This window comes from Rana temporaria, chromosome 6, assembly GCF_905171775.1.
Source record: "Rana temporaria chromosome 6, aRanTem1.1, whole genome shotgun sequence".
Taxonomy (NCBI): domain Eukaryota; kingdom Metazoa; phylum Chordata; class Amphibia; order Anura; family Ranidae; genus Rana; species Rana temporaria.
This window is the reverse complement of record NC_053494.1, coordinates 94676919-94691629: the sequence shown is the minus strand read 5'-3', so window position 1 is coordinate 94691629 and position 14711 is coordinate 94676919. Positions and strand designations below refer to the sequence as shown.

Here is a 14711-nt window from a genome sequence, read left to right as displayed (position 1 = left end):
TGGAATGCCTAGGTCCTGAATGTAGCTTTATACACTGATCAGTTCTGATAATATGCACCGACACTGTACTAATATCTAGGGGCATCCATGGGGTTAAAAGTGTACCCAACAATGTGCAATGTGTGTACTGGTTTTTACCATAAGCTGGTTTGTTTATTTTCCCTGATTTGCAAGCGAACATTCCCTTTGTACAGAGCCCTGTGTTGATTGTCAATACAGGGCTCTGTGCTGTGATTGGACACAGCCAGTCAGTAGGTCCCAGCCATGAATCATTGGTTGGGATCTGCTGACATGCTCCCCCTGTGTCAAATCACAGGGGAGTAGACGGGCAGGGGCATGCACTCGAAACCCTAAGCCTTGGTTCACACTGTAGCAATGTGAGAACCAGTGTGATTCCAGCGCCGGTTCCCGCATCGCATCTTCCCTGCAGGCAGTTCACTCTGCCCTCTGCGAACCGCTGCGGGTGTCAATACAATGTTAATGACACCCCCAGACCGGTTTGCAGATTGCAGTGCGAACTGTGGATTCGGACAGGAATCGGACCGCATGAGTGAGAACACACGAACATGCGATCTGATTCTAGTGTGGGAAAAAAAGTCCCTGTATCTTTTTTGTGCAAATCCAATGCAAGTTCAGCCATACAACTGTATAGCTGAACTCGCATTGCACAGACATTGCATGTGATCGGCAGTGTGGGTGCGAATCACATGTGATGTCTGTGTTCGCTACAGTGTGACCCTAGGCTGAAACAGGCAGTGATGGGTACGTCGCGGTGCTTGTAGCTGCCACCCCGTCGCAGTATATGTACTGCGATGGGTTGGCAAGTGGTTAATTACCAATGGTATTTGTAATATGCAGCATGAAGGGGTTAATGTGTATTGTCAGTGCTTCATTAGTTACAAGTGGCAGTTAATTAACCCCTTTGTGCTGCATTAGTGACATCAGTGTTAATTAACCCCTGCATGCTGCAGCAGTTAATTAACACTGACACTGGTGTCACTAATGCAGCCCAAAGGGGTTAAATAACTGCCACTTGTAACTAATGCAGCACTGACAATACACATTAATTACCCTTCATGTATATAAAAAAATACCATTGGTAATATATTAACCGCCCCCCAAAAAAAAAGTTAACAAATTCATCTGCAGATGGCTTACTATTGCTTGGTTCCTCCTCCTCTAGATCACACTCGCTCCGGCAGCACTCTATGCTCCTTTACACTACCAGCTGGCCTCTCAGTGACGTCACACCGGGACCAGACTAGAAGACGCCTGTCGGGCGGAAATTACTCCGCCCTAATAGGGAAGTGAAGGGCTCGTCCTAGCTTGTGCTGGGTGCAGGAGCAGGGCAGCCATCAGAAATTTTGGGGCCCCTTACACAGCTTTAGGCCTGGGCCCCCCTCCCCCCTAGCCTGACCACCAACATTACCCAGAGTCCAGAGTTTAAGACTCCTTTCACACTGGGGCAGTGCACTTGCAGGATGTTAGAAAACGTCCTGCAAGCAGCATCTTTCGGGAAATGCGGGAGAGATGTATACACTGCTGCTCCACCGCCCATCATTGAAATCAATTGGCACCACTGCCGATGCACCTGCAAAGCGCTTCGGCAGTGGCGCTTTGCGGGCGCTTTTAACCCTTTCCTCAGCCGCTAGCGGGGGCTAAAAGCGCTGCTAAAATTAGTAGCGCTTTACTGCTAACGACCCCTCACCCTTGCGGCGGCGCAGCAGGCGATAGATTAATTTATTGTGCTGCTTCCAGGGCGTCTTTAATTTTGATTGGGCCCTGGGCAAACATTTTCTTGGGGCCCCCCTCCATTCTGAAACATACAAAAAATTAGCAGATTCAAAATCAGTCACGCAGCGATTGCAATTGTTTGCCAGAGGTTACAGCCTATCCTTACCACGCACTGGCTGGTTGCTAGAGGTTACAACACATAATTTCTGCCTGACTATTGGTTGCTAGAGGTTACTGCACATTATTAACGCTCACTGATTGGTTGCTATAGGTTAATGCATATCATTACCACTCACTAAGGAGTGGAGCAATCCCAAATAATTGAGCAAGTAAACCGGCACATTAATACACATACTACAGGAGAGGGTCAGAGGCTGCGGACATACTGCATGAGATTACCAGAGACTGCGGACATACTGCACAAGATTACCAGACTGTGGAAATACTGCATGAGATTACCAGAGACTGCGGACATACTGCATGAGATTACCAGAGACTGTGGACATACTGCATGAGATTACCAGAGACTGTGGACATACTGCATGAGATTACCAGAGACTGAGGACATACTGCATGACATTACCAGACTGAGGACATACTGCATGAAATTACCAGACTGCGGACGTACTGCATGAGATTACCAGAGACTGCGGACGTACTGCATGAGATTACCAGAGACTGCGGACATACTGCAAAAGATTACCAGAGACTGCGGACATACTGCACAAGATTACCAGAGACTGCGGACATACTGCACAAGATTACCAGAGACTGCGGACATACTGCACAAGATTACCAGAGACTGCGGACATACTGCACAAGATTACCAGAGACTGCGGACATACTGCACAAGATAACAGAGACTGCGGACATACTGCACTAAATTACCAGAGACTGCGGACGTACTGCATGAGATTACCAGACTGCGGACACACTGCATGAGATTTCCGAGACTGCGGACATGCTGCATGGGATTACCAGAGACTGTGGGCCACAGTCATCCATTTTAACAATGCAAATCAATTATAATCAGCTAGTCAGCCTAAGGGTGCCCCATCCAAGAAGAGGGAGATTAGAGAAACCCTAATTTGTCACACTTTCTGGACTACCCGGACCCGGTGGTGTGGGCGGCCTATGGGATAAAGACCTTAAGTCACATTGTGGGGAACGGTATACTTCTGACGTTTGATGAACTAAAGGCGCGCTATGACCTTCCCAATACCCATTTCTTTAGGTTCCTGCAGTTGCGCCACGCATTCCTGGCTCAATTTGGTGGGGTCCCTTTGACTTTAGAGATCGGGGATTTGGAATCGCTGGCCCGTAGCGAATCACTTCCTAAGACGGTATCTAGCCTCTATCGGGAGCTCTTTCAGGACACTACCAGGCTGCTGTCGCCCTGCAGGAGTGCTTGGGTGGCTGTGGCCCCGGGACTGGACAGGGACGACTGGGACGATGTCTGGGGGGCGGCATTTCAGGCCCTGGTCTCCACTAGGGACAGGCTTATACACTACAAGTTCCTGCATAGGATATACCTGACTCCGGCCAGACTGGCTAGAATGTTCGGAGGTCAGGGCTCTGCCTGCTGGCGGTGCTCCATGCCCTCTGCCGGTTTCATGCATGTCTTCTGGGATTGCCCCCAGGTCAGGGCATACTGGCGGGCGGTGGTAGATTGCATTAGGTCGGTCACCTCTATCTCGATCCCCATGACTGTGGAGGTGTGTTTGCTGCAACTAGTTGAACCCCTGGCCACGACCAGGGCTATAAGGACTCTTCTCATTCTGCTGCTTTTTTATGCCAAAAAAAGAATCATCCTTTCGTGGAAAAGCTCCTCAGCCCCAACGGTGACAGCCTGGAAGGTGTTAGTCAACAAAGCCATCCCATTTTATAAGGCAACTTACTTGAATAGAGGGGCTTTGACCAAGTTTGATAAGGTATGGGGGGGCTGGATGGCCTCTGTGGATACAGTGTCAGATTAAGCTGGATGGGTAGGAGGCATGCGGGGTCTGACGGCTGAGGGGGTCAGGGAAATTGTGGGTAGGGGCGCAGGATATGTCTCATGACGACTGTGCACTTTGAAGAGGGTACTTGTTACTATGCTACTATGGAGGGGTTCGGTCCTCCATGATGGAGTGCGAGCATCCGTCTCTTAGCTCGGTACTGGGGTCAAGGGTCGGCAAGAAGGCGTTATTTATACTGTGTAAGGGGGAACGGTCAAGCTTGGACTTCACTGCATTATAATCCATCTCATTACATTTGACAGGTGTTGAATATGTCTAATGCAAGCATTTGTCCCCCCCCCCCTCTTTTTTTTTTTTTTCTTTTCCTCTTCTCCCCCCCACCCCCCCCTTTCCCCCTTTTCTCTTGGTTGGGTTTTGGTTTGTACACCGGTCTCTGTGTCATGACCGGTAACTGTTGGTCACGTCTGTGGCCTGTTATTGTGTATGTGTCTTAAAAAATTCAATAAAAATAATTTTACAAAAAAAAAAATGTACAGGCAGCACAGGGGGCACAGTCAGCAGCACACATTACATTTTTATGACTTACCCTCCATGCTGCACTCTCCAAGCTGTTATTGGTGTCTGTGTCCATGTGCTCTGTCGAACAGCTGACCACTGCCCCTGTCCCTGTCCTGGCCAATCAGTCTGAGCAAACCCTGCAGCAGCCATCAGACTCTGCAGGGAATGGATGAGCAGAGAGCACTGGCTGCTGCTGTGGATGGAGATCTAGTTTCTGTTAACACTGCCTGGGTCAGAGTGAGTTAAAAGTGAAAGTGACATGATTTCTCTCTTTCTCTCCAGCTAGCCCAGCCACGACATAAGGAGAAGGGGGGGGGGGGTGGAGGGTGCTGCCGTGAAAGTGACATAATTTTCTCTCCAGCCCAGCCGCGACCTGAGAAGGGGGGGGGGGGGCGGTGCAGCTGTAAAAGTGACATCTTTTCTCTCTCCTCTCTCCAGCCCAGCTGCGCCCTGAGAAGGGGGGGTGGCCGTTTACTTCACCTGCGCCCCCTTCCTCTAATAAATTGGTCACACCCAGGGCATCCGCCCCTTCCGCCCCTGCCTTGTACTGGCCCTGATAATGATAAACAGGACAAATAGAGAGGGTAAATCTCCCTAAAGGGGACACAGACGGCAATAAAAAACTGACAGGTATTCTAATTTCTCTCCACTATCCAAAAACACATTTTTTGTCTTTAGTTATATTTTGAATATTTATACACCCAATTTTAAATCAAAATTTCAACAAAATGTGTCAGTTGGACTTTCTTAAGGTATGCCTTGATGTTATGCTTTCCATTTGATATGAAAATCATAGTTTATAAAAAAAAATGTCATAATGATGGATGGATTGTCGGGGGGGGGGGGGGGGGGGGTTTGGGCGGTGGCTGGTCACAGTAGATCCAGTTGTGTAAAAATCTAGCGAGATGGTCACTAATTACCTATTTATAATTGTTTTCTCTTCAGGTAAGTAATGGGATAAAGTGCCTATTCTGTTTTGTAGATCATGTTCTGTTTTTATTTCTGTCAGTGCTGGTTTGTAGCTCCACCCCAGGCTAAAGCTTAATTTATGGGTGCTCCCATGGGGAAGTTACAGCCACCAATGAGCCCCAACCCCTTCTTTACTCTACAGTCCTCCATATTCATGCAAGCCCTGTGCCTGCCCTCTGTCAGAAAGAGCTACTGAGCCCAGACCCACCCAATACCATCTGCCTGCTTTTTCAAAGGAGAGTGAGTACAGTAACATTCATCTTGTGTTGTGCCCCTTTGGAAAGCAGCACTGTCATCCACAAAAATAAAAGCCCAAAGCAACACACACCTGCTATTACACTAGAGACTTCAGAAAGCAACCCTAAATTGTATTTTGGCAATATGCTTGTTGATCCAGTTTTGAGCAGAGAGGAAAAATATGTGAGGCACTGTCTGTTAGGGTTGTCTATTGCGTATGTGTCATCTAGGTTTCTCCCTAAAAAGACTTAAGGATTTATGTCTGTTAGCGCTCCTTCCACATGGGATGGGCTCCATTGGAGTCTGCCTGCTCAGGCAGATGGCTGGTCCGTGTCCGCTCCACTTATGTGTAAAGCGGACACAGACACAGCCCACTCTCTTCATTAAGTGGTCAGATGTAAACGTTTTTTTTGTTGTTGTTGTTCTAGTCTTATTGTAATTAGTTAATTGGCCTTAAATTGCTTTGGGCTCTTCTAGAGTTCACAAGCTGCATATTTTATTGCTCCCTCCTGCCTTCTGGTTGTTTCTAGAACATAGGGTGAGGAGAGTCAAATACGTAGCCTGAATTTTTATTGAGCTTTAGTCAATCCCTGGGAACTATGCCCAGCAGGTGGCTGGGGAAGCTAATAGTGTGGGTTCTGGGACAGCTAGGTCTTCCTGCTGCAGGGATTCCACCAGCCTGGGATGGGCTCTCGGAGAAGCTTGGTTCAGATTTTCAGTGTCCTCTTACTTTTTCCGAGTCTTATAGTATGGAGTATCCCATACCATGAACCCTCTCACTGTTCAAGTTAACAGCAATGACTAAAAAGACATTCCCCCCTAGTCTGCTTTCTTGTGTCCGTGTGCTTGGAAATGGTGCTTGGATGTGCTGGCAGTCTCTGTGATAGTGGGAAAGGCCCATTATTGGTATCATTTTCATCAATCAGTGGCCCATTCGGAGGTTGCGCTACATATGTATAAATGGTAATAGATGTTTATTTCTCTTAAGTTGTGCTTTAGTTGGTTCTTCCCCATACTACTTTAAATATTTTACCTTATATAAAACTTGTATAAAATTAACTTAACTTTTATTAGATATTGCTGCTTATCCAGAAAGCATTAACATTTTAGAAGGAATATGTGGAGATGTGAGAACCCCTGACAAGCTCATTGATGACATCAATAATACCACTGATGGCAGACATGCTTGGCTCTCTCCAATTCTTTCAACCCTGGTATGTGTTCTATTGTTGTAATACTTAATTTATTGTGGCTGTTTAGGTTTGACAATGAGTTTCATGTTTAAGCCCACGTTCACACTGAGGGCCAGTTTGAAATCTTGTGAGTTCAGTTGAACTTGCACGATTTAAAAATGGAATTTCAGTCCGACTTCGGGGGTGATTTGACAGACCTCTGTGCACAGACGTCTATTTAAATCATCCCCAAAGTCGCCAAAAGCAGTGCAGGAACTACTTTTGGGAATTGGTGCAGCATCACAATGATTTAGATGGTGCTGTTGCCGACAATAGGTGGCAATTTGACATGTCAAATCGCATGTCAAACGTCCCGATGTAAATGTGGGCTAAACTTGTCAGTTTAATTTGTCTAAATACATTCCAGGTGCATCAAAACAAAAGGTGTACAAAGTCTCAGGCCGTGTACACATGGTCAGTCCAAAGCGATGAAAACGGCCCGAAGTCCAGTTTCATCGGTCCAAACCGACCGTGTGTATGGCCCATCGGTCCGTTGTCCTTCGGTCAAAAATTGTAGAACTTGCTTTAAAATCGAACCGATGGACCGCTGGCCGATAGGTCCAAACCGATGGTTAGTACACAAAAGCATTGGTTCAAAACCCGCGCATGCCCAGAATCAAGTCGACGCATGCTTGGAAGCATTGAACTTCGTTTTTTTCAGCACGTCGTGTGATTTACGTCACCGCATTCTGACCCGATCGGTTTTTGAACTGATGGTGTGTATGCACATCAGACCATCAGGCCACTTCAGCGGTGAACCTATGAAAACGTTCCGTCGGACCATTCTCATCGGTTTGGACCGACCGTGTGTGCGCGGCCTTACAGTTTTCCTTTATCCCTGGGTTCAGATACATGATATATGTATATGCAAATTGGATGCATAGCATGAAATGTAAACCAAACTGGGCCACAGTGCAGTTCTGTACGATTTTCAGTCCAGTTCAAGTGCGATTTCAAGTGTCATACACTTTACACATGAACTGGTGAATAAAACCACACTGGACTTATTTGAAAAATCACACTGAAACCGGCCCTGCATATATGTGAACCCGGTCTTAAAGCAAAACTAAAACCATTGATTTAATGGTTTCAAAAAATGTTACATTCCTGGAATGCCTGGATTGCTAACCGTAATGCCGCGTACACACGGTCGTTTTTTGTCTTATAAAAAACGTTGTTTTTTCTCATGAAAAAAAACGATGTTGCCTACACACCATCGTTTTTTCAAAATGCTCTAGCAAAGCGCAGTTACGTTCAGCATGTACAGCGGCACTCTGTTCCATTCAAGCTCGCGTCATAACTTGCTTCTGAGCATGCGCGGGTTTAAAAACGTTGTTTTAAACATCGTTTTAGCCCACACACGATAATTTTTTATCACACAAAAAACGCATGTTCGAATTTTTTTTTTTGTCGTTTTTCAGAAGACCTAAACAACGTTTTCCCCACACTTTAAATGACGTTTTTAAAAATGTCATTTTTTTTCATCACAAAAACGACCGTGTGTACGCGGCATAACATTATACTTGTGTCTTCAACCAAACTGTCAAAACATCAAATGACGGGTGTCATAACCAATCGCATGTGCAGTAAGTATCATGGCAGTTGAATATCAAACAAAGGTCAATATAGCAGCTTCCTTGATTAAAAATGATAGGAGAGCTTAGTTCTGCTTTAAGGCCTCATGTACACTGGGGGTTCAACCTCTGTGCGTAATGCTCTGTCATTTAGGTGCAACAGGAGTGCTGGACCTTTGCAAAGTGATCATTGCTTCTGCACAGGAAGGGCAAGAGTTACTTTCTGTAAGCATGCTGAAAGTACATTGATATTTATACTCGGGTGTGGCTAGTTTTTAGGCCCCATGCACACTCTGCATTTAGGTCTGGTATTTAGGTTTGGACAAAAGGTGCAGGTGCGCCATACTGTAAAAGCCTGAGGCTGGTACACTGGACGGTATTAATGTTTAGGGACGTATGCAACCAGGGACGAAATGGCTGCTACTCAGCTTGCCATTGCATTACAGAGGCTGAGCAGCTATGACTGTTCACAAACCTCTGGGATCCCAGCTGCAAGAATGCACTTATTCTTGCTCCTGCATACAGATAATGGCATGTGTTAAGGAGGCCTAAGTCTATAGCTGCAAGTACCATGAAGTAATTCATCCTCAAAATTTACAAGAGATGCACTGAAATTCTTCTAGTCTTGTCTCTGTGTTCTTTTCTTTATCGTACACAACGGGACACAGAGCCAATCATTACATAATGGGTTGTATGGTCACCAGAGGTGATTGGACACTGGCACAACCAATGAAGACAAGTTCCCCTCTATATAACCACTCCCCTAAGGAAAGTACCTCAGTTTTTTCGCAAGTGTCTAAGGGATTGGACGCGAGTAGGATGTGCTGAAGGAAGCTCTGCCAAAGAAACCCTGGGAGGGTAAAAGAGCTAAACTTTCGGGTCCATCCAAGACGCCTAAAACTTTACACCAAAACTGGATTGTATCCGGGGCTCATGGACGAGGTGTCGCCTGTAATGTCTCTCTTCGGAGGACTTGGCTCTAGGGTCCAGCACTTTCGCTCTATATGCTAAAAGTCCTGGCAGAGTCTTTTACAAGGCCAGAGAGGAGGTCTCCTTTAAGTAGGAACCCATTTTCCTAAAGGTTGGCACACACACCCCGCCGTTATGGGGGAAGATTGGTTCTGCGGCGGGTAAAAGGTAAGCCAGGAAACAGTCCCAAGTTTAAACTTAAGGACCTTTACTAATTTTGGGGTAGGTGTCATAATTTTGGCCACCACTGGGGGGAGAAAAAAGCTGAGTTCCACTCACCATGCTCCAGATCAGTGTCAGTTCTCCAGACAAGCACACGCCTTCCGATACTAAGCTCTGCCAGGGACGGATGCCTTTCCCTCCTCTTCAGGCAAGTGTCAGGAGGCTTTCTCCTCATGTCTTAGCACGCCATTACCCCTAGGTCGCGCGCAGTGGGGCGTACTTTATGCTCCTTTGCAATGGGAGGGGCGGGCCCGTGAGCATGCATGGGTGCGCACACGGGCACGCTATTTCCCTATTGCAGGTCATACAGGAAATAATTTAAAGGAGCCTGTCAGGCTTGGAGCTTCCTTCCTTCCTGGGACACAGCAGCGTAAGGGCACGTAAGATCTCCATGTGGTTGGCTGAGCACTCCCATAGACACCTACTCTAGCATGAACCTGCGTGTTATTAGTTGCATACTTGTATGTAGATTGCTAAACTAGCACAGTAGTATATGCGTTTTTTGTGGTACCTTGGCTTTGCTTAGTAAGATATCTTCTCAGAGAAGAAATTCAGAGTCTAATAAAGACAAGAAAGCACTGCCACCTGAGACAGGAGGCTCTGGCCATGCCTGCTTGGTACCTTCCTCTCCGGTAATACCTGACGCACCTATACAGGATGAGCCATTAACTCTATCAGGCATAGCAGCCTCTCCTGTGGTGCCAGTGCCTGCATAGGTCACTGAGGACACTTTGGCAACAACCCTGAACAACTTAGAAGGGAGAATCGCTGCGTTAATTGCAAAGTCCTCAGAAAAGGACAAAAAGCGAAGCAGATCTCCTTCTGTTGTTTTGGATCTCCTTTCAGAGAAATCTGAGGAGGATGAGGCCCCATCAGGGAATGAGGTCTCGGAGGGATCGGTAATATCAGAGTTACCTTTTTCTGCTTCCCAAGTTCTGAAGTTACAGGTGCAATGTTATGCTGAAGCGGTACGCTCTACATTCAGATTACCCTCTGCTGAGTTAACTGAATCACCTGTCTCCTCTTTGTTCATTAAAACCCCCGCAGGCTGCCTGTGCCTTTCCGATCCATCCTTTATTGGAGAATCTGATTTACGCAGACTGGAAACCTCCAGATAAACGTTTTTCTCTTCCTAGGAAGTTTGAAGTTCTTTATCCTATGGAGGAGAAGTTTACCAAGAAGTGGAGTCTGCCTTCTGTGGATGCAGCTATTTCTTGTGTAAATAAAAGCCTAACTTGTCCGGTGGACAATGCCCAGGTATTTAAAGATCCTTCTAAGGAAAAGTTGGAATCTTTATTAAGGTCTTCCTTTCTCCTGGCGGGCGCAGTAACTCAACCTGCTGTGATGGCATTTGGTATGTGTCAGGTCTTAAAGGACCAGGTGAAACAGGGGCTTAAAGATCTGCCTCCAGAGCAGATCAAATTTTGGGAGAATATGCCCAGGGCCTTATGTTTTACAGTGGGTGCCATTAGAGATTCTATCCAACAGGCATCTCCCCTGATGTTCCAGCTGGTGCATATGCACAGGATTCTTTGGCTAAAGCATTGGTCCGGAGAAGCCCCATGCAAAAAGCTTTTAGCCAGTTTCCCCTTTCAATGGCAAACGCCTTTTTGTGGATGATTTGGAAAAATATATCCAAAGGATATCGAGCGGTAAGGCGACTCTGTTGCCAGAGGAGAAGAAAAACAAGTGTCCTTGTTTTAAACGTTCCCCCCCCCCCCCGGCTCCTGGAAGATCAGCCTCCAGCCAGTGGTGACAGCATTTTCAGCCTGCCACAAAGGCTAAAGAAAACCAGGCCCAGAAGAACAAGAAGCCGTGGGGTTCAAAAGCTAACAAGCAAGACCCCCAAAGCCTCTTTACGAAGAGGTGCCCCCACTCGGCCAAGTGGGGGGATAATTTTGCCAGTTTTCAGTGGCATGGCAGACCGAGATCCAGAACAAGTGGGTAGTTTCCGCAGTATCCCTAGTGTACAAGCTGAAATTTTCGAGAGATCCCACCTTACCAGTTTCGAAAATCAAGGCTCTCCAAAGATCCATTAAAAAGAAAGTCCTTCTTCAAGGGATTGTATCACTTGATATCCCAAGGGGTAATCATGGAAGTACCCCTAGAGCAGTGTTTCTCAATTCCAGTCCTCAGGCCCCCCCAACAGGTCAGGTTTTCAGGATTTCCATTATTTTTCACAGGTGATTTGATCAGTTTCACTGCCTTAGTAATCACCACAGCCTTTTCATCTGAGGGAAATCCTGAAAACCTGACCTGTTGGGGGGGCTTGAGGACTGGAATTGAGAAACACTGCCCTAGAGGAACAAGGTTTAGGTTTTTACTCAAACCTCTTTGTGGTTCCAAAACCAAATGGAGACGTCAGACCCATCCTGGATCTAAGATCTCTGAATCGATTTCTAAACATTCGCCATTTCCGAATGGAAACTATTCGATCTGTGGTCGCCACCTTACAGGGTGGAGAATTCTTGGCGTCTATAGACATCAAAGATGCATATTTACATGTGCCTATCCATCCCGCTCACCAACAGTTCTTAAGGTTCGCTGTAGAACTTCCAGTTTGTGGCTCTGCCCTTTGGTTTGGCAACCGCTCCCCGAGTATTTACAAAGGTTCTGGCCCCTCTGTTGGCAAAGCTGAGGGCATGGGGCATAGCGGTGACAGCCTACCTAGACAATCTACTTGTGATAGATCAGTCAGTGGCAGGATTAGATCACGCAGTGCTCAATACAGTTAAATACTTAGAGCATTTAGGATGGATCATAAACTTACAAAAGGGTAGAGTATTTGGGCATGATCATAGACACAGCCCAAAGCAGAGTATTCCTATAAGAGCCAAAGATCAAGTCTTTAAGAGAGTTGATCCACAAGGTCAGGGCGAAGAGGGAACCATCGATTTGCCTCTGTATAAAGCTATTAGGGAAGATGGTGGCCTCCTTTGAGGCTGTTCCCTACGCCCAGTTTCATTTGGGACTACTGCAAGGCAATATTCTAGTGGACTGGAACAGGAAAAGTCAAGCTCTGGATTTACCCATGTGCCTATCTCCACAATTGCATCAAAGCTTCAGTTGGTGGTTAAAGACCAAGAACTTGCAGAAAGGAAGGTCCTTTCTTCCAGTCACCTGGAAGGTGGTGTCTACGGATGCCAGCCTGTTAGGCTGGGGAGCAGTGACAGAAGAAGCTTCAGCCCAGGGTACCTGGGCCAAAACCCGAAGAGAACCTCCCCATCAACCTACTGGAGATTCGGGCAGTATACTTAGCCCTCACAACCTGGACATACAGGTTACAGGGTCACCCTGTTTGGATTTATTCCGACAATGCTACTGCAGTAGCTTATATCAATCACCAAGGAGGCACCCAGAGTTGGGATGCCCAGAAGGAGGTGAATCGGATTTAAACATGGGCAGAAAAACATGTTCCTTGTCTTTCTGCAATCTTCATTCCAGGGGTAGAGAACTGGCAAGCGGACTATCTAATTTGCCAGCAACTGTCTCCAGGAGAGTGGTCTCTCCACCCCAATTTTTTTCAGGCAATATACCAGAGATGGGGAACCCCGGATGTAGATCTGCTAGCCTCCAGGCTCAACAGGAAGTTGGACAACTTTGTATCCAGGACGAGAGATCCGTTGGCCTACGGAACAGATGCTCTGATAATTCCTTGGAATCAGTTCTCACTGATCTATGTATTTCCTCCGAACGCTCTTTTGCAAAGGCTACTTTGCAGGATCAAGAAGGAGGGAATTCCAGTAATCCTAGTGGCCCCAAATTGGCCCAGAAGGCCCTGGTACACAGAGATCATAAAGATGGCAGTAAGAAGACCTTGGAAGCTTCCGCTTCGTCGCGACCTGCTGTCGCAGGGTCCAGTGTTCTATCCTTCCTTACAAAAGCTAAATTTGACGGTCTGGCTACTGAGACCCACATTTCAAAGAAACGAGGGATCTCGGGTCCAGTTTTTTCTACACTCATTAATGCTTGAAAGCCAGCCTCCAGGCTTATCTACTATAGAGTCTGGAAGGAATATGTTTCCTGGTGTGAAACCAGAAGATGGAATCCTCAGAAGTAGTATTCTCGCCTTTTGCCAGTTAGGAGTGGATATGAAATTAGCCCTTAGTACCATCAAGGGTCAAATATCGGCTCTATCAGTCTTTTTTCAAAGACCGCTGGCATCTCATTCCCTGGTTCGGGCTTTCATTCAGGGGGTACTGCGGATCAATCCGCCAGTCAAGTCTCCCTTGTGCCCATGGGATTTGAATTTGGTATTGTCAGTGTTGCAAAGACAACCTTTTGAACCTATTCACCATATTCCTTTGATTCTTTTTTAGCAGGAAATTTGCCTTTTTGATTGCTATCTCTTTTGCTAGAAGAGTATCAGAATTAGCAGCTCTTTCTTGTAAAGATTCTTCTTTAATTTGTCACAAGGACAAGATTGTTCTACGACCCCATCCTACCTTTTTACCAAAGGTGGTGTCGGCATTTCATTTAAATCAACATATTGTTCTGCCTTCCTTTTTTCCTGATCCGCGGACAGCGGAGGAAAATGTATTGCACTCTCTAGATGTAGTGAGAGCAGTAAAGGTATATCTGCAGGCAACCGCTCAGATACGTAATACAAATGTTTTGTTTATTTTGCCAGATGGTCCCAAGAAGGGACATAGCAAGGTGGATTCGACAAGTAATTATTCAAGCTTATGGTTTAAAGAACAGGATTCCTCCTTTTTCTGTTAAGGCGCACTCTGCCAGGGCAATAAGTGCTTCATGGGCAGTGCATCACCAGGCTTCGATGGCTCAGTTCTGTAAAGCTGCAACTTGGTCTTAAGTCCATACATTTTCCAAATTTTATCAAGTAGATGTGAAAGGACATGAGGATGTTGCCTTTGGTCATAGTGTGCTTAAGGCAGCAGTATAGGGCTTCTTGTTTGTAAGCAGCCTGCTTGATCTGTGTCTCCCACCCTTCATTAACGATTTTTATAACAGCTTACCTGTAAAATCCTTTTCTTGGAGTACACCACGGCTCACAGAGGTCCCCCTCCTTCTTATGGGAACCGTACTGCTTTGCTACAGGGGTTATATGGAGGGGAACTTGTCTTCATTGGTTGTGCCAGTGTTCAGTTACCTCTGGTTACCATACAACCCATTATGTAATGATTGGCTCTGTGTCCGGTGGTGTACTCCAAGAAAAGGATTTTACAGGTAAGCTGTTATAAAAATCCTTTGCACCTGCTCTGTGTTTACATTAGAGATTAGAAGACTGGAAAGCTGCC

General features: G+C 46.4%; 1 protein-coding gene across 3 annotated transcripts in view; it reads left to right on the top strand.

Moving 5' to 3' along the window:
* Positions 1-14711, top strand: part of LOC120943613 (katanin interacting protein) — a 227576-nt gene that overhangs the window by 206271 nt on the left and 6594 nt on the right. For all 3 annotated transcript variants that reach the window (XM_040357002.1, XM_040357000.1, XM_040357001.1), the window contains one exon: positions 6531-6670. In XM_040357002.1, coding sequence (XP_040212936.1) covers positions 6531-6670 — 140 coding nt within the window. The remainder of the gene's footprint in view (positions 1-6530; positions 6671-14711) is intronic.